General features: G+C 39.6%; 1 protein-coding gene and 1 long non-coding RNA gene across 15 annotated transcripts in view; one reads left to right on the top strand and one right to left on the bottom strand.

Moving 5' to 3' along the window:
• LOC113618934 (uncharacterized) overlaps positions 1–19,083 on the bottom strand; it is a 180,923-nt gene that overhangs the window by 117,868 nt on the left and 43,972 nt on the right. The gene's annotated exons all lie outside the window — the stretch shown is intronic.
• The window catches only part of CC2D2A (coiled-coil and C2 domain containing 2A), a 150,944-nt gene that overhangs the window by 93,915 nt on the left and 37,946 nt on the right, over positions 1–19,083 (top strand). For all 13 annotated transcript variants that reach the window (XR_003432200.1, XR_003432201.1, XM_027103324.1 and 10 more), the window contains 4 exons: positions 8,158–8,314; positions 10,540–10,687; positions 15,751–15,889; positions 18,037–18,240. Coding sequence is in view for 11 of the 13 variants with exons in the window: in XM_027103324.1 (XP_026959125.1) it covers positions 8,158–8,314; positions 10,540–10,687; positions 15,751–15,889; positions 18,037–18,240 (648 nt within the window). In the remaining 2 variants the exon portion in view is untranslated. The remainder of the gene's footprint in view (positions 1–8,157; positions 8,315–10,539; positions 10,688–15,750; positions 15,890–18,036; positions 18,241–19,083) is intronic.

Raw genomic sequence — 19,083 nt, 5'->3', positions numbered from 1 at the left:
ATAAAGATTTGATAACTGATCAAATTACATATCATAATGGCTCAATGGCCTAATTTTTTATAATTGAGTAGTGGTTATAGATGAAATTAATTTAGAGGATATTGTATTTTGACTGTCTAGGAATAGTACTGTGTCATTTGGAAATTTTCCATATAACTGCAAGTTTTGAATTAGGGAAGGTTCAAGGATTACTGGCAACTTTAGGAGGATAAGAAAAATCATCTTAAAGGCATCTGTTTATGCCAGTGCTATCAGATTTCTTTAGAGGGTAATGTGTTTCAGAAAATGTTCCAAGATTGTCAGAACTATAATGCATCAGTTGATGACTCAACAACCAAGCCCTGAATGTGGCTTAACTGTTGAGAGCCAGCTGAGGGTCTGATGCTGAGCCAGGAGTGTAGTGGAGCATTGGAAGCCATGTATAAAGGGAGGTATACACGGCCCTGTCTCAGGGAGCTTTAAATCCAGCTAGGAGATGCGAGAGAGACAACTACAAAGAAGCAACGCTCAGTGCAGTACGATACACAGGACTATTGAAGGGAACAGTGTTGACTGTGATGTTTGACTTCTTGCATGTTTTGAACCACAAGGCTCAGTGTTTCCTAGCCAGGCTTGAGACAGGAATGCCAGGGCAGCCCTACAAAGAAGAAGAGAAGTCCACAGCCTGGCCCAGAAAGCCAGGAGTGAGGGGATGGGGTTGGGCCTCACAGCAGAAATGGGAGGAAGGAATTAATTAGAGCAACACTGCAGCCTTGAAAGAAGGACTGACGGGACTTGATGATGGTTTGACTAGAGGGAGTAAAAAGAAAAGGAATCAAAGTTGGCCCCAAGGGAAGGGTGAGATGGGACTTCACAGGATGGGAGCTGGAATGGGACCAGAGCCCTTCCAGAAAGATCTTGAAAAGGTCTGGCTTCTGAGGTCATTCCAAGATAAATGCTTGGTGTTTTCACAAAAAAGAAGTTTGATTTAGAAAAAAAAAAGCTTTGTGATAATGACCTTCACTTCCTTATCATTCACATCTATAATATCACCCCATATTCATCTTCTTGACTCCCCAAAACTAACAGCTGTTGTGTAATACTGCTGGGTGGCTTTGAAATATCTTAGCATTATTATTTTTTCCTTATGAAGCAATCCTGTTGAGCTTTCATATTCCTGGCATGCGGATTGAGATCGGGAACTTTTCTGTTTACCAAGTTGGCAATAACTCGCGTTTCCCTTCCCAGAGCCTCTCCTGATTTCCCTGGCTCTTCTGCAGAATTGCACTCTCCAAGTGGGAAAACCAATCCTATTTGGAGAAGTGTCCTTGATAACCCTCCTGTAGCTCACTGGGACAGGGGGAGAGAAAATAAAGATACCAAAAGGAGACTCCCTCCCAGAAGCTTGGCAGGGAAAGGAAGGAGGGAACTGGATCAGGGGTCTGAAAGGGGACCATGGTTTACTTTAGGGTGTAGTTGACTGGAGCACAGTTGTCAGCTGTGGGAAAAGCAGCCAGTCCAGAAAACATTGATGACTTGGAAAATAAAAAGGAAAGTTGTAGGGGGAGTGGGTGGGAGAAGGGAAGGAAAGAGGGTGGGAGTGTTGAGGGAAGGAATGCCACAGGATACTGGGAGGGGTGGGATCAAGACAGAATAGCATGGTCCTTTGAGTCAAAAGTGATGACACAAGGGAGGGGGTGGAAGGCTGGCCGTAAGGGGGTTCACCTCCAATGCCCACAGCCTTTTCAGTGAAGGAAGGGAGTCTGTGGGCACAAGAGTAAGGAAGGTTCGATCCAACACTGAAGGGAAATGGGGACATCAACCAAGAGACAATTAACAGACTGGATGATAACATCACCGGTGGCTGAGATTACAGGGCAGCCACTTATACCAAATCCAACACCACCATGTGCAAAATACAAAACTGCTGTGTTTTGTTTTGCTTTGTTTTGTTTAGGTTTTAAAATAGGAGAAACATGACTTAAGACCATGCAGTATAGACTACTTCACGATGGATTCTTTTTTATCTAAACTTAACGCCCCTACATTTCTAAGGTTTGTCTTATCTATACAGTTCTAAATACTGTTAGCAGGTAAATTTGCACCAGAGTGTTGAGTTAAAGCAAACACCATTCCAAATGCAGGAGAAGTTAATAAGAATCACATAAATAGTTCCAATTTGGTAGCAGTTGATCTAATTGCTATTCTGAATTCAATGCTGCCTTGCTTTATACAACAGGAATTTTTGAACAGTTGAACATAAATTATATTTCCTGTCTTGTTTCTTCATTAACATTCCACCTTCAAACACACACACACAAACACTCATTTTGCTTAGAGCAGTGCTTCTCAATGGAGATTATGTTGCCCGCCCCCCCCCGGGGGGTGCCTTTTGGCAATGTCTGGAGACATTTTAATGATCACAAGTGGTGAGGAGCTACTGGCACCTCTAATAAGTCGAGGCCAGGGATGCTGCTAAACATCTTACAATGTACAGCACAGTATACTGCAACAAAGGATTGTTCAGCCCCAAATGTCAACAGTGCTGAGGCTGAGAACCCCTGACTTAGAAAGAAAATGAAAATTAAACTTAATTATACAAAAAGTGATTTGCAAATACCTATAAAGCCCAAAGTGCCCATTTTCTGATTTTTAAAAATAGCATTTCTGGGCTTCCCTGGTGGCGCAGTGGTTGAGAGTCTGCCTGCCGATGCAGGGGACGCAGGTTCGAGCCCCGGTCTGGGAGGATCCCACGTGCCACGGAGCGGCTGGGCCCGTGAGCCATGGCCGCTGAGCCTGCGCGTCTGGAGCCTGTGCTCCGCAGCGGGAGAGGCCCGCGTATCACCAAAAAAAAAAAAAAAAAAAATAGCATTTCATCCTAGCATTAAATAGAACTGCTATTTAAAAAATTAGGGTGTCTTGAAAAGACAGATCTTACATGTTAAAGTTTAATTTAAATAAAAGAAATTCTTATTTTACAAAGTTTACTAACGTCAACTGGCTACCTTTAAAAGGTAGGGTAAAAAGTTTAGGAAATTTTTGGATTTTTTTTTTTTTTTTTTGGCTTTGTGGGATGGTATCCATTTTTCCTTATTTAAAAAAAAAAAGTTGATTATTACCTTCTGAGACAGTAGTCCCAATCAGCAAACCCTCCATTTCCCCAGAGTCTGTAGTTGCCTCTGTCCTACAGACTCAGCACCAAGATTCTCCAATTCATTTCCTCTCTGACACTAGACAGGAATGTGTTTCTGGAGACGGGGAAACAGACCCTTCCACTGACATCTACCAGAAATGCCCTTCATGTAGTAACTGCATGTTTTATTGGGCATCATTAACCGTGGTGACCAGCACAGCACATCCACAAGGAATTAAAAATCAAAACAGAAGCTCAGAGGCATCTCTTAAGGTCCTTCCACAATATAATACTTGATAAACTATTAAAGTCTAGCAGGGATGTTTTTGCAAAGCCACTGGAGTCAGATAATATAGAAATTTTGTCCTGTGCAGCTGAGTAAACAAACACTGAATTCTATTATGGAAGGGGATATAAGGAATCTGAAAAATATTTGGATTTGTTTTTATTTTTAGATGTGTTTCACACCCTGATTTAGTTGCCCTGGGTGTTGGGCTGTTTGGGAATTCATTAGTCATAGGAGTGGTTAAGAAAGACACAAAGTCAGGCAAGATTTAACTAAATACTAAATACTGCATTTATGTCATCTTGTAAAGCATTTTACCAGCATAAATGGTATTTTCTGACTGTTGGTATGGTTTCTATTGCCTTAACTTGAAGGGTTTTATTAGCTCCTGATTTGTTTAAAGCATTTAAGGCTTAATGTAGTTTGTTTTTCACCTCCTTGCCTTTGGGTTCCTAGAAATACAGATGATTTAATTATAAATATGGAATATGCCATAAAATTCCTATAAGGCCTCAGAAACTTAATGTCTTCCTTGAAAAAAAATTGTGTGTCTTGAAAAGACATTCTTACAAGTTAAAATTTAAGTTAAATAAAAGAAATTATTTTGTCATAAAGCTGAATAAAATCAATTGGCCAACAAGATTTAATGAGATATTTGGGAAATGTTATCATGTTTATGAAAGACCTTTGTAAACTTCAAAGTATTATAAAAATGCACATGCTTGTTGTCAACTGTATGCCCAAACAAAGAAGGAAGAAACATTTATTGAGCTCATACAGAGGGAAAGAGGCTTTTCATCCATCTCAGCTAAACTGCACCACTGCCTTCCTGCTGAGCTTTGGGTAACATCCTCATTTTACAATGAGAGCAAAAGTGAGGGGAATGTCATGCCCAAGGTCACACAGCACAGCTAGTAAGTTGCAATGTCAGGATTCAGTCCCAGACCAGTTGAACCACAAGGCTGCCCTGTCCTGTCCACCACACTGCCCTCTGCAGGCTGTGGGAGGAGCTGACAGTCATGTGGGGAGTAAAACAAGTCAGGTAAAAAAATCTGAGAGCCGTACTACACCCAAGTCTACCAGCTGTTCAGAGAAGAAAACAGTTCCATTCCATGGATTTATCATCTAACAACTTACTTCTATTAACCGTTCTATGTTTAACCTTTTGAGGAACTGCAGATTGCTTTCCAAAGTGGCTGCATTATTTTACATTCCCACCAGCAGTGTGTGAGTTTCCATTTTCTCCACATCCTTGCCACACTTGTTTTCATTTGCCTTTTTGATTGCAGCCCTCCTTGTGGGTGTGAAATAGTATCTCAGTGTGGTTTTGCTTTGCATTTCCTTGATGGATAATGATGTTGATCGTTCATACAAGCATTATTCATAATAGTCAAAAAGTGGAAACAACCCAAATACCCATCAAGTAAAATGTGACATAGCCATACAATGGAATATTATTTGGCAATAAAAAAGAACAAAGTACTGATACATGGTACAACATGGCTGATTCTTTAAAGCATTAAGAATGAAAGCTAAGTGAAAGAAGTCAGTTACAAAGAATCACAAGGTGTATGAGTCCATTTACTTAAAATGTCCAGAATAGGCAGATCTACAGAGACAGAGTATATTTGTGGTTGCCTAGGGCTGTCGGGAAGGGGAGGTAAAAAGGGAAATAACTGCTAGCGGGTATGAGAGTTTTTTCAGGGTGACGAAATGTTCTAAAATGGATTGTAGTGTTATTTTTCTGGATTTTGTGAGTTTATAGCATTTGCCAGCTTTTAAAATTTATACTTCGTTGTGATTTGTTCTCATTCTAAATAGTCTCTTCTGTAAAAATAAGTAAATAAATAAATTTTGTCCAAAAAATCAGAAAAAAAAAAAAAAACGGGAGTTAACCTGCTCCCATCTAAATATATTAATTCACAGATGGTAGGTACTGAGCAGTCAAAGGGAAATCAAACAAGATCCCTACTTTCAGGAATCTCACCATCCAGTAAGACAAATGATGCATAAACAACGAATTTCAATAGAGGGAATAAACATTCCCACAGGGAAATCATAGGGAAAGGTGGTGGCACCTAAGTAAGTATGGGTAGGCATGTGGCAGGTCTCACTCAGTGTCCAGTACAGCAGGGGCACCTTCCAGGGAGGTAAAGCCCCTGCGCGAAGTGGGCAGTGCACCCTCGCCTTGCTGAGAGACCAAGCAAGCCCCTTGAGGGTCTGAGAGGAAGTCAGAGACAGGAAGAGTTCGGTGGTCTTTTGATCACGATGGCCCATGCTAAGGTGATCCTTTAACCTTTGATTGTAGCCATTGTTTTTATAGCACTTCCATGTTTTGTGGTTCTTTCATTCAGATTTTAAATTATCTTTCAGTCATTATTTCTCACCAATCTATCTAAAGTAATTATACTTTATGGATCATGGTTACGGCTTTAAAAGGTTTCTTAATTGTTTAATCACCTTTCTGATTTTCCTTGACCAATGAGGAAGATGTAAGAAAAAGTGTACGAGTTTTGAAGTGAAACAGTTGTAGATTCAAATCGCAGCTTTGTGACTTAAGAGATGAGGGACTAGGGGAAGTTTCTCCCCTTTGTCGAGCCACACACATCCATAATCTAGAATTGCTGGGTCTGTTATCGCGCTTAATCTTTACCACAAACCGTCCTTCATAGGATTGTGGTTAAGTTTAAACGAGATAACAGACGGCTTCATACAAAGGAATGTCTCAGTTAATTAAAATTTGGGGGGAAGTACAAAAAATTTTAAAGAAAAACCCACCATTTTCTCAGACTGAAACTTGATGCCGGTGAGTCCATAACTGAACAGGTCAAACCAAGGTCTCCTGTGCAATAAACAACAACCTGCTACATGTTCTTTAAGGTCTGTGATATTATAAAACTGGCAGGCTCTTATGAGAGGTTGAGGTAAGCAAAAAAAATGGCCCTCCTTTCTCCACTGGAGTTCTGAGCCAATAAAAATATAGAGAAAAAGTGTTAAAAAATGTAAAAAGAGAGGGGGATCACCTATAAATTAATAGAGCCTTGAGAGACATACCAATCAATTGCAACGTATGGAATAAATTGTGATGTTAATTCAAAGTAATTTTTTGAGACTCTAAAGAGCATTTGAAACTTACTGATATTTGACATTATTAAGGAATTGCTGTGATAACAGTATTGTAATTATGCCTTTTTATATCCTTCTCTTTTAGAGATACATATTGAAACATTTACAGTAAAATGATGTCTGAGTTCAAAATACTGGTGGAGAGTCAAATTGTTGAGAGTGTAGATAAAACCAGATTGGCCATAAGTTAATGGTAATTGAAGCTAGGTAGGTGATGGGTCCATGGTATATTCTTCTTCTAAGATTACATATATTTGAAATTTTCCCTAAAAGATCTTTTTAATAAGGAAAAAAAATATCACCTATCTACTGATAAAGATGAACTTGGAAAGCGTGGCTAAAATGTGCCACTCATGGGCTTCCTGCTGAGCCCCTGAATTAGGCAGAGGTAAGCCCTGAACAATCACAGGTTTCCTGGTGCATCCAGCCTGTTAGAATACCTCACAGTGGTACTAAGTCTGGGGTTTTGAGTTCAGTTCCTATGCAGTCTCTGCTTTGTCTTTGCCCCAGTAGCCCCTCAAAGCTCAATCGGCCATCTTGCAAATGTGAGCTGGTAGATACCAGGGAGATGAAGCCAGGATAGCAGCCCAGTACAAATCCATCCTCATCCTCATCCTTGGACAAGAATTCATATCACATGCCGGGATACGAGGAGGGTAGGCAGAGAGGCTCCGTAGTGTCATTTTTGTGCATGCAGGTGGTAAATGGAAAGTATTAATCAGAGGGAACTCTATTGCATAAGAAGAAAAACAGGAGTACTTAATTTGTAGAAATAAAAGAGTAAAATCTGCATTTTAGAGAAATGTGTACCAGCCAGAGAGGCCTCATGGGAAGAAAGAATAAAACATAGAAAGGAAGCCAGCAGACCTGTGGAATATTTTATCTTTTACCACAAAAGAAATGACCCAAGAATACAGGGGAAGCAGAGGGTCCTACTGAGACTGTATTGTGTATTCATAATCTGTGGTTGCCCTGGCAATGGGTCCTTCATCTCATGGTGATGGCATTACAGTAAGACACACCACAGTAATTAGTATCAGAGCTACAGGTGGTCAAGTTAGCTCCATTTTGGGAGAAGGCCTGAGAAGAAGCTGGATAGGATTTCAGCAACTAACAAATAAAATGAGGTCTTGAAGGAAAGAACTTTGAGAGATTTACCAAATAACAGATTTGAACCTGATACCCTAGAGTACTTCTAGGTATGGTGCGTTTCCTATTGACTTTGAGGTTGGTGCAGATAATGAACCATCTAGTGGCGTGTCCATATTGTCCCACCTTTCAACCTGATGGCGTTTCTCTCTGAAATAATCTGAACCAGGAGAAAGAGGAAGCCCATTCTCCAAACTACTGTGTATTAGTTTGACATAGAAACAATTGCAGTCACCTGATAATTTGATTAACCTCTCTACCCCAGGAGATTAGGCCAGGCAAGAGGACAGGGTGCCAACAACGTGACCATAAATAGGGTATAACCTGGTCTCCATGGAGACCATAGCAACACAACTCAACTTTCCACTCTGAGATGGGTGCTTTTGACTAGAACAGTGACCAGCACAGGAAAATGTACTCATTATCTGGGAGTGAGCACCCTTTACTGCTGTTTTTATTTGGCTGTTCCCTTCCTCAATTTCAGGTATATGAAACAGTTGGACACAGTGGTACCACCTTGCTAGCAGAAGTGTTTCTGCCTATTCCTGAAACTACTGTTGTCTCTGGAAGAGCTCCCACTGAAGAGGTGGAGTTTAGCAGTAACCAGCATGTGACACTGGACCACGAGGGAGTTGGCAGTGGTATGGCTAATGGATTCATGGTCAAATTTGAACATATCTTTTTTTTCACGTATCAGACAAGCAGACAATTATAAAATTGCTACCAGAAAAATTAAAGCAATAATCATATACAATTTTTGGCAAAGTCATTTTTATATACTATGGGTGGCCAGAAAATTCATATAACTATGCAAGTGTAAAGTGGTTTTACCGTGTGAATTAAGGGCCTTTAGTTGCCTTTGACACCTTAATTCAACTTCTAGGAATCTTTCCTAAGAAAACAATTTGAAATGAAGACAAAACTTTGTGCATAAAAAAAAAATGTACCTCACAGTGTTATTTCTAAGGTTGAAAAGTTTGAAATAAATAATAGGGAGATTATTAAATAATATTCTCTTATCTCCTTCTACAATTCTGATTAAATATATGATGGACCGTCTCACTCTGTCCACCATGTTTTTTAACCTCTCTTTAATATACTTGACATCTCTTTTTTTCACTTTTATATTCTGTGCAATTTCTTTAAGTCAGTCTTCCAAATCATGAATTCACTTTTTGGCTACGTCCAGTCATTGAAACTCATCACTGCGTTTCTTGTTTCAATGATTATATTCTTCGCCTCTAGAAATTCTATTTAGTTTTTTACAATCAGTTCTGACAACTTTTTGTCCTTTTCTGACACTCTCGATCATTTCTTTTATTCATTAATTCATTCATTCATTCTTTAAAACACATTAAAATATTTTTCAATATTCTGTATCTGATCATTCCAACACCTATCTGCTTATTGGTCTGATTCTGATTCTGTTTCCTCACGTGCCTGGTGAGTTTTTATTATGAGAGCATATCTGGAACTTTATCTTCAAGAATTCTTTGAGTCTCTAAACTGATCACCAGTCTAAGAGTCTGGAGGCTTAAGCTTTTAGTTCCAGCTCTGCTACTGACAAGCTGTGTGATCCTAGTAATCATGTAACCTCTCTGAATGTCATCTTCCTCATTCATAAAATGGATCTAATAATAACACCCTTAATGTCATATAGGGTTACTCTGAAGATCAAGATGGAGTGTTCAGTATGAAGGAAAGATATTTGAAAAACACAAAGATGCTGTTATAGGGTTAACAGTGGAATTGTTTTTGTGTTAAAAATATTAACTGGAACTCCCCAAAGCATGAAGTTGCTATATTTCATGCTTGAAAATCTTTACTTCCTTTACTTGATTAAATGCCCTGCCCCGAGACTTTTTTTTATCACTAATGTCCAATCAGTGAGGGCCAAATCAGTGAGGCTTTACCATCGCTACAACAGCTGAGCAATAGCATCTGTGGAGTGGTCAGCGTTTCCCAGGCATGTCTGAGTCTTTGCAAGTTTTACTTCACTTAACATGCTGTTCCTCACTCCAGGCACACTGTGACCTTAGGGCCTTTGCCTTTGTTCCTTCTGCCAAGAAGGCTCTTTCGCAAGATACCTACATGCCTCACTTAGCTTTCTTCAGGCCTTTATTCAAAAGTGACTTCTCCATTGTAAAGCAATTATACCCCAATAAAGATGTTAAAAAAAAAAAAAAAAAAGTGACTTCTCATGGGCCCTCCCTGGCCACCCCTTCTGAAAGTTCAACCCCTGCCTCTCCAAACACACATTTTCTATACACCTTCCCTAATTTGTTTCTCTTTTGCATTTATCACTCTCTAACATACTGCCCATGTCTCTTACTTATCTTCTTATATCCTGTCTCTCCTACTTGAATGTAAACTCCATGAGAACAGGGATTCCTATCAGTTTTGTTTCTTTACTGCTATCTTTGTGACCAGAATAGTGCCAGCATGAAGTAGGAGCTCAAAGAAGTATCTACTGAATGAATGAATAAATGAATGTCTTCACAGTAATCCATAAGAGGGGGTACTATTATGTTCCCTATTTTTATACACAATGAAACCAAGGTTCAGAGAAGTTAAGTAATTTGTCCACACAGCTGTCAAGTGGCAGAACCAGAATATACATGCAGTTGGTCCCACTCCAAAGTGCATCGTTTATTATAATGCCTACACTCTGCTGTCAAGAGATAGAGCCAAGTGGCCAATGGTGAGCGTCATTCCCTGAAGTTCAGTGATGTTGATTTGAATTATGTGTTCCATCCCCACCACTCCCACCCACTCTGTTCCATTTGTCTACTTTCTGCTTTCTTACTAGTACTGGGCTCACTCCCTCTTTCTAAACAACATCCTATTTAATCTGCTGTTTCCCCAGGAGTACCCTTCTCATTTGAAGCTGATGGTAGTAATCAACTGATTCTAATGACCTCGGGGAAAGTGTCCAACAGTGTGGCATGGGCCATTGGAGAAAATGGGATTCCTTTAATTCCTCCATTGTCACAGCAGAATATTGGATTTAGAAGGTAATGTATGGCTAGAATAAGCCGATGAGCAATGTCAGCATTGGCATGAACAATACCCAGTGGGAAAAATCTTGCAATATCACATTCTTTCCTTTTATTGTTATGTGCCAGTATTTTCAGTTTTTTTTTATTAGTAAAGCACTTTACCTTATTTAATCTTCACCAATTAACTGTGAAGTATTCTTTTCCCAATTTCACAAATGGGGAAAGTGCATAGCACATAGCTGTATATATCAATATTTGGCCCTCAGTAAAGTTCATTGTAAATGATGATTGGTGTAGAACCTTCTGATTATATGAAAGTCCCTATTCTCAGCCCCCTTCCTTGATTGCTAGCCCTAGGTTTCTACTCAGAACAGCAGAAAGGGACTCTGGGCCTCACTAGTTCACTCCAGATGGACGGACCCTCTCTCCTTGTGGTTGATGCCTGTCCAGGCAGCCTGGACTGTGTCTTGCTTCTGTCCTTCCCCAATAGATGTGTCTTGAGTGGATCATCTTACCACTGATGTCTCAACTGCCTCCATAAAATAAAAGGACTTAGCTTGATCACCAAGAAGACACTTCCGAAGTCAAAGACTGTCATTTTCAATGTGTGGAAAAACAGACTGGGGCTGGTTTTGTTCCCTTTACACCCTCTCCATCCAGTGCAAATGCTTGTACCCATGCGATAAAAACAACAAGGCCTTTCTCAGCCAGGACCCTGGCAGCATTTCCAGTGGAGGCTCGTTTAAGTCTTTGAATATAAGCCTTTTGCATTTGTCTCATTGAGTTTTATGCTGGAGAAATTTTCTGGGGGTGAAAGCTCCAGCTGCTCAGGAGAGGAGGTAAAACACTGTGAGTGATGAGAGATGCAGCCCTGTTGATAAAGCCCCAACTCATAGAGGGAACCTACCTCAACATAATAAAGGCCATATACAACAAACGCAGAGCAAACATCATTCTTTTTTTTTTTTTTTTTTTTTGTGGTACACGGGCCTCTCACTGTTGTGGCCTCTCCCGTTGCGGAGCACAGGCTCCAGACGTGCAGGCTCAGTGGCCATGGCTCATGGGCCCAGCCACTCTGCGACATGTGGGATCCTCCCAGACCGGGGCACGAACCCGTGTCCCCTGAATCAGCAGGTGGACTCTCAACCACTGCACCACCAGGGAAGCCCCAAACATCATTCTTAATGGTGAAAAACTGAAAGCATTTCCTCTAAGATCAGGAACAAGACAAGGATGTCCACGCTCACCACTATTATTCAACATAGTTTTGGAAGTCCTAGCCATGGCAATCAGAGAAGAAAAAGAAATGAAAGGAATACAAATTGGAAAAGAAGAAGTAAAACTGTCACTGTTTGAAGATGACATGATACTATACATAGAGAATCCTAAAGATACCACCAGAAAACTACTAGAGCTAATCAAGGAATCTGGTTAAGTTGCAGGATACAAAATTAATGCACAGAAATCTCTTGCATTCCTATACACTAATGATGAAAGATCTGAAAGAGAAATTAAGGAAACACTTCCATTTACCACTGCAACAAAAAGAGTAAAATACCTAGGAATAAACCTACTTAGGGAGACAAAAGACCTGTATGCAGAAAACTATAAGACATTGATGAAAGAAATTAAAGATCATACCAACAGATGGAGAGATATACCATGTTCTTGGATTGGAAGAATCAACATTGTGAAAATGACTATACTACCCAAAGCAATCTACAGATTCAATGCAATCCCTATCAAATTACCAATGGCATTTTTTACGGAACTAGAACAAAAAAATTTTAAATTTGTATGGAGACACAAAAGACCCTGAATAGCCAAAGCAGTCTTGAGGGAAAAAAACGGAGCTAGAGGAATCAGACTCCCTGACTTCAGACTATACTACAAAGCTATAGTAATCAAGACAATATGATACTAGCACAAAAACAGAAATACAGATCAATGGAACAGGATAGAAAGCCCAGAGATAAACCCACGCACCTATGGTCAACTAATCTGACAAAGGTGGCAAGGATATACAATGGAGAAAAGACAGTCTCTTCAATAAGTGGTGCTGGGAAAACTGGACAGCTACATGTAAAAGAATGAAATTAGAACATTCCCTAACACCATACACAAAAATAAACTCAAAATGGATTAGAGACCTAAATATAACACTGGTCCCTATAAAACTCTTAGAGGAAAACATAGGAAGAACACTCTTTGACATAAATTACAGCAAGATCTTTTTTGATCCACCTCCTAGAGAAATGGAAATAAAAACAAAAATAAACAAATGGGACCTAAAGAAACTTAAAACCTTTTGCACAGCAAAGGAAACCATAAACAAGACAAAAAGACAACGCTCAAAATGGGAGAAAATATTTGCAAACAAACCAACAGACAGGGCTTCCCTGGTGGTGCAGTGGTTGAGAGTCTGCCTGCCAGTGTGGGGGACATGGGTTCATGCCCCAGTCCGGGAAGATCCCACATGCCGCGGAGCGGCTGGGCCCGTGAGCCATGGCTGCTGAACCTGAGCGTCCGGAGCCTGTGCTCCGCAACGGGAGAAGCCACAACAGTGAGAGCCCCACGTACCGCAAAAAAAAAAAAAAAAAAACAGACAAAGGATTAATCTCCAAAATATATAAACAGCTCATGCAGCTCAATATTAAAGAAACAAACAACTCAATCCAAAAATGGGCAGAAGACCTAAATAGACATTTCTCCAAAGAAGACATACAGATGGCCAAGAAGCACATGAAAAGCTGCTCAACATCACTAATTATTAGAGAAATGCAAGTCAAAACTACAATGAGGTATCACCTCACACCAGTTAGAATGGGCATCATCGGAAAATCTATAGGCAACAAATGCTGGAGAGGGTGTGGAGAAAAGGGAACCCTCTTGCACTGTTGGTGGGAATGTAAATTGATACAGCCGCTATGGAGAACAGTTTGGAGGTTCCTTAAAAAACTAAAAATAGAATTACTATATGACCCAGCAATCCCACTACTGGGCATATACCCCCAGAGAAAACCATAATTCAAAAAGACACATGCACCCCAATGTTCACTGCAGCACTATTTACAATAGCCAGGACATGGAAGCAACCTAAATGCCCATCAACAGACAAATGAATAAAGAAGATGTGGTACATAGATACAATGGAATATTACTCAGCCATAAAAAGGAACAAAATTGGGTCATTTGTAGAGACGTGGATGGATCTAGAGACTGTCATACAGAGTGAAGTAAGTCAGAAAGAGAAAAACAAATATCGTACATTATCACATATATGTGGAACCTAGAAAAATGGTACAGATGACCAGGCAGGGCAGAAATAGAGACACAGATATAGAGAACAAATGTATGGACACCAAGGGGGGAAAGCTGCAGGGGATGGGGATGGTGGTGTGATGAATTGGGAGATTGGGATTGACATTTTATACACTGATGTGTATAAAATGGATGACTAATAAGGACCTGCTGTATAAAAAAATAAATAAAATTAAATTCAAAAAAAATAAAATAAAATAAAGCCCCAACTCAACCAAGGTGACCACACTGGCCCCCTTGGAACTCAGTCATGTCCAAAGTTGGTGCTTAAGTTGGTTGCATAAGTGTTTATTTTTTCTCTTTTATTTAAGGTACAAGTGGTCCCCAGTTATCTGGGAGATGAGGCCTTCTGGGCATCCTGCACAAGATGCAGAGGCACCTGTCACTGGTCTGGATCAGGGACTCAGGACACTTTAACGCACTGGGCAGAGTTGTAGGAATGCAGGGTCACAGTTGCATTCCTTCTATTTATACTTCTTTTCTCCCCCAGTTTTACTGAGATATAACTGACATATAGCACTGTATAAGTTTAAGATGTACAACATAATGATTCGGTATTGTACATACTGCAAAATGACTATCACAATAAGTTTAGGTAACACATCCATCACCACACATAGTTATAATTTTTTCCTTGTGATGAGAAATTTTAAGATCTGCTATCTTAGCAATTTCCAAGTATACAATAGAGTATTATTAACTATAGTTACCATGCTGTACATTAGATTTCCAGAACTTATTCATCTTATAACTGGAAGTTTGTACTCTGGAGTCCCTTCATCCATTTCTCCGTCCCCCTCACCTCTGCCTCCACCAATCTATTCTCTGTTTTTATGAGTTTGTGTTTTTTAGATTCCACATAGAAGTGAGATCATCTCACTTAGTACAATGCCCTTAGTACAATGTCCAGTTGTTTCAAATGACAGGATTTCCTTCTTTTACGGCTGAATAATATTCTACATACGATATATATATTATACATATGTATCATATTTTATTTATCCATTCATCCATTGATGGACACTTAGGTTGTTTCCATGTCTTAGTTATTGTAAATAATGCTGCAGTAAACATGGGAGTGCAGATATCTCTTCGGGATACTGATTTTGTTTACTTTGGATATATCCCCAGTTGTGGGATTGCTGGATTATATGGTTGTTCTACTTTTCATTTCTTGAGGAGACTCCGTACTCTTTTTCATAGTGGCTGCACCAATTTCCATTCCCACCAATAGTGCACAAGGGACTACCTTTTTCTTCATATCCTTGCCAACACTTGTTTTCACTTGTCTTTTTGATTATAGCCATTCTGACAGGTGTGACGTGATATTTCATTATAGTTTTGATTTGCATTTCCCTGATGATTAGCGATGTTGAGCATCTTTTCATGTGTCTGTTGGCCACTTGTACGTCTTCTTTGGAAAAATGTCAGTTCAGATCCTTTGCCCATTTTAATTAGATTATTTGTTTTCTTGCTACTGAGTTGTATGAGTTCCTTATATTTTTTGGATATTAACCCCTTATTAGATGTGTGCTTTGAAAATACTTTCTCCCACCATTCAGACTTCTTTATTATGCTTATAACATATTTAATAGTAACCATCAAGTAAAGAAAAATGTCAAAAGTCCTTCCTTATGATCAGATTTTCTCTCATAGGGAATAGCCTCCTTAAGCAGTGCTGTCCCTGGGATTTTGTGGTCTTAACGCAAACTGCTCTGTGATAAAGTCAGTCTCATGGAATCAACTTTCATTTTCAGCGCTTTGAAGAGAGCAGATGCCATCTCATCTATCGGCATATCAGGACTGACAGACATGAAAAAGTTGGCCAAGTGGGCAGCAGAGTCCAAGCTTGACCCCAATGACCCCAGCAATGCCCCTTTGATGCAGCTCATCTCGGTAATGTGGCAGGAGATCTGGACACGTACCACTTCTCCACTTGGTGTGATAATAACAGAAATGGCTGGGTCTTGACACACATTTTCTTCCCCATATGTTCTCCTGCGCAATAGTGTTTAAGAGCATGAAGCCTGGGTTGAATGACAGGTTTAAATTTTAGCTCTGTACCTACTGGCTGTGTGATGAAGGCAAGCACTCATGCCCCTAAGCCCTGTGATGCCCTCACAGTGTTGTCAGGAGGAAATGAGCTGCTGCGATCAACATCAAGCTGGGCACACAGTCAGTGTACAGTCAACATCAGCTGCTGCTGTTGTTGTTACTCTTACCTCTAACCTCTGTAAAACCCCTAAAGAAAGGTTTCAATTTGCCCCTTCTGTGGAGAGACACTGAACCCAGACACTCAGGGTTCCTTGCTCCACACCCCACAGATGGTAAGGACACAGCTCCAAGTTGATGTGATTTCAGGCCCTGTGCTCTTTCCATCATACTTTGAAGGGCTGATGGGGCATTTTCAGAAATGGTGGTTTTGTTTGCTTTCTTGTTGGATGATTAATTAGATTACCTTTTAGGTTTCATTGAAGTGTTTTTGATATAAATTGCTTGTATCTATCATAACATTCAAAATTCTTTCTTCAATGAATTTGTAAATAAAATGGAACATTAGTCAGTAAATGATTTCTCTTGGTAACAAATACAATTGCTTTTACTCCCAAGTTCATAATTCCCACAAAACCTAATAAACAAGTAGATGATCCAGAAAGTGGCCATAGCAACACATTCCGTGATCACATTTCTTAGTTCGAGTCCATCAGTAGGGTAACTATAACCAGGATGAAAACTTTCACTTCTCTCCTAGTGATTCTAAGATAAGTCCCAAAGCAAGCTTTGGTTTATTCTGACTTTTATCTTCATAAAATCTCCTTCCGACATGATACTTAGTGCATGTTGATACTTAGAGAACTATTAAAAAGAATAAATTATCTTATTTAACCAAAACATTTCTTGCATAATTGGTGAATGAGTGAAGTCCCAATATATGTCTTCATTGTTTCATTTTTGTTTTATTAATTAAAATGAAAATATCCACCTTAAAAAAAAAGAATAGGCCATATTACCTGAAGTGTAGCCTATTTCATACAAAGCTTTCAAATTATTGATATGTTTCAATGACTAGCTTTAAATTGACAATAATATAGTGCATATGTCTCCTTCATTTTTTTTTTTTCTTTTTAACTATTTGCTTCCCATAGAAGGACAAAACAGAGTTTGCCCTCCTGACTGGCCTCTTTTTTATGAACCAGGATTTTCACAGCAGTATCACCTTTCCCATCGCAAAGCTCCATCAGATCTCTGCTCCCTGAAGAGAAGCAGAGATCTGCCCAGGAGGAGTTTGCAGCTGGCAAAGCACCCAGCAGAGGAACAAGCAGACACCTGGGCAGAGTGCAGCCCACACCTGCTAGTCTCTCAGTGGTGCTGAAGCCGCACTTTCTGTACCAGGGTACAGGGGCATCGGAGGCTGGTGCTTGGGTCCATCTCTGGTTCACTTTTCTCAGTGACCAAGGCCATGAGGTGCTGTGCAGGGACAGGAGAGCATGGCTGTGGAGCCAAGTGAAGCTGATCAGCCGACTCTAGGGCCTTTGTCTACATTTGTGCATAAATAAAGTCCAAAAGTTATATTTTTAAAATATTTTAAAATATATTTAAAATGTTAAAGTGTAAAATACTTTAAAAATACATTTAAAATACATACACTTTATATACATTATGTATATGAATAATCTTATTTGCAGTAGGCACTTGGTAATACACTGATATAAATCTCATATTTTTCAGTCTGTATATTTTCATGACAACTGTTAGAGGAGCGTGCGTACCAAAAATGAACCTTTTAACTTTTATTTCTCTGGAAAAATGATTCATGATACTTTTTATAGCTACTAAATGAATATTAGTAGCTATAAAAGGCAGAGTAGCATCTGCCTCATTACCATTATATTTTAGTGTATTTTCTCTTTAAATGAAATGATGGATGTTTCAAGTCTCTCTGCCTAAAACTGTTAAAACGTCATTCCCAAAAGCTCAGTGCCAAGTTTCTTTGGATGAAATCTGCCTGTTATCTAGAGTTTTGTATTTCTTGGTTTTTATAGGTTGCTACCAGTGGTGAATCCTACATCCCTGATTTCTTTCGACTGGAACAGCTACAACAGGAATTTAACTTTGTTTCAGATGAGGAGTTAAACAGATCCAAACGATTCAGGCTTCTTGGTCTTAGAAGCCAAGGGGTGCCAGAATTCCGAAATTATAAACAAATTCCAATGTATGACCGAGAAATTATGGAAAAGGTATTCCAGGTGAGAAATTGGCTTATTTTATTATTAATAAAATATCTGCTGTGCCATTTGGTATACTATTATGTATGTATTTTGTTGTTGTTGCTATGTTCTCAGTAGCAATATTAGTTCCTCTTTTGTAGTACTTTACATAACCTTCCCATTATTTTTGTTGAATCCAATGTTTAAATAATATCTTTGTCTCAGTATAATGACATCTAAACTAGGAAAAATTAGAGGTGTAGGGTTGAAGAGTCTCTTAAGTGTTAATGTGGCAAAGGATTGTGCCTTAGTCAGGAATTCAATGCCATTTTAATCCAGTAAGTATTTACTAAGCACAAAGCACGGTGGTAAGCACTGCAGGGAAAATAGGTGGGTAGGATTTGAGCAGCCTTGGCGCGAGGGGCCAGGAAGGAAGTGGGGAACAGTTCTGGGCACCCTAGACAGGCAGCAGGATGCACAAAGGCTTGGCAGAGGAGGGAACATGGCGGGAATGGGAGCAGGGAGCCTTTGAGGAGTTATAGGTAATAGGCTTGTGTATATGGGGCAAGCCAGTGAAAGCCATACGAGTCTGTGTTTGATGAGGTAAAGGGAGAGCCATTAGAAGTTAATACCAGAACTGTATGATTTTTCTTGCAGAAATTATTCTGGGAGAATATTTTTGGTTATTTGGTTCTTTATATTAGTTTGGATTTGTGATTATGTGATAAAAACCCAATTTGAACTAGCTTATGAATGAAGGGGAGTTTATTAGACAACAAAATCACAAAATAGAGTTAAACATCTAAAACATGTGAATGACAGGAGTTCATCTGCGTCTCAAAGACACCCAACTATTGCCATGCCCCGTCACCATCCTGTCTG

The sequence above is a fragment of the Aethalodelphis obliquidens genome, unplaced genomic scaffold (assembly GCF_003676395.1).
Source record: "Aethalodelphis obliquidens isolate GAN/ISIS:26980383/991018 unplaced genomic scaffold, ASM367639v1 scaffold6, whole genome shotgun sequence".
Taxonomy (NCBI): domain Eukaryota; kingdom Metazoa; phylum Chordata; class Mammalia; order Artiodactyla; family Delphinidae; genus Aethalodelphis; species Aethalodelphis obliquidens.
This window is presented reverse-complemented; position numbering and strand designations above follow the sequence as displayed.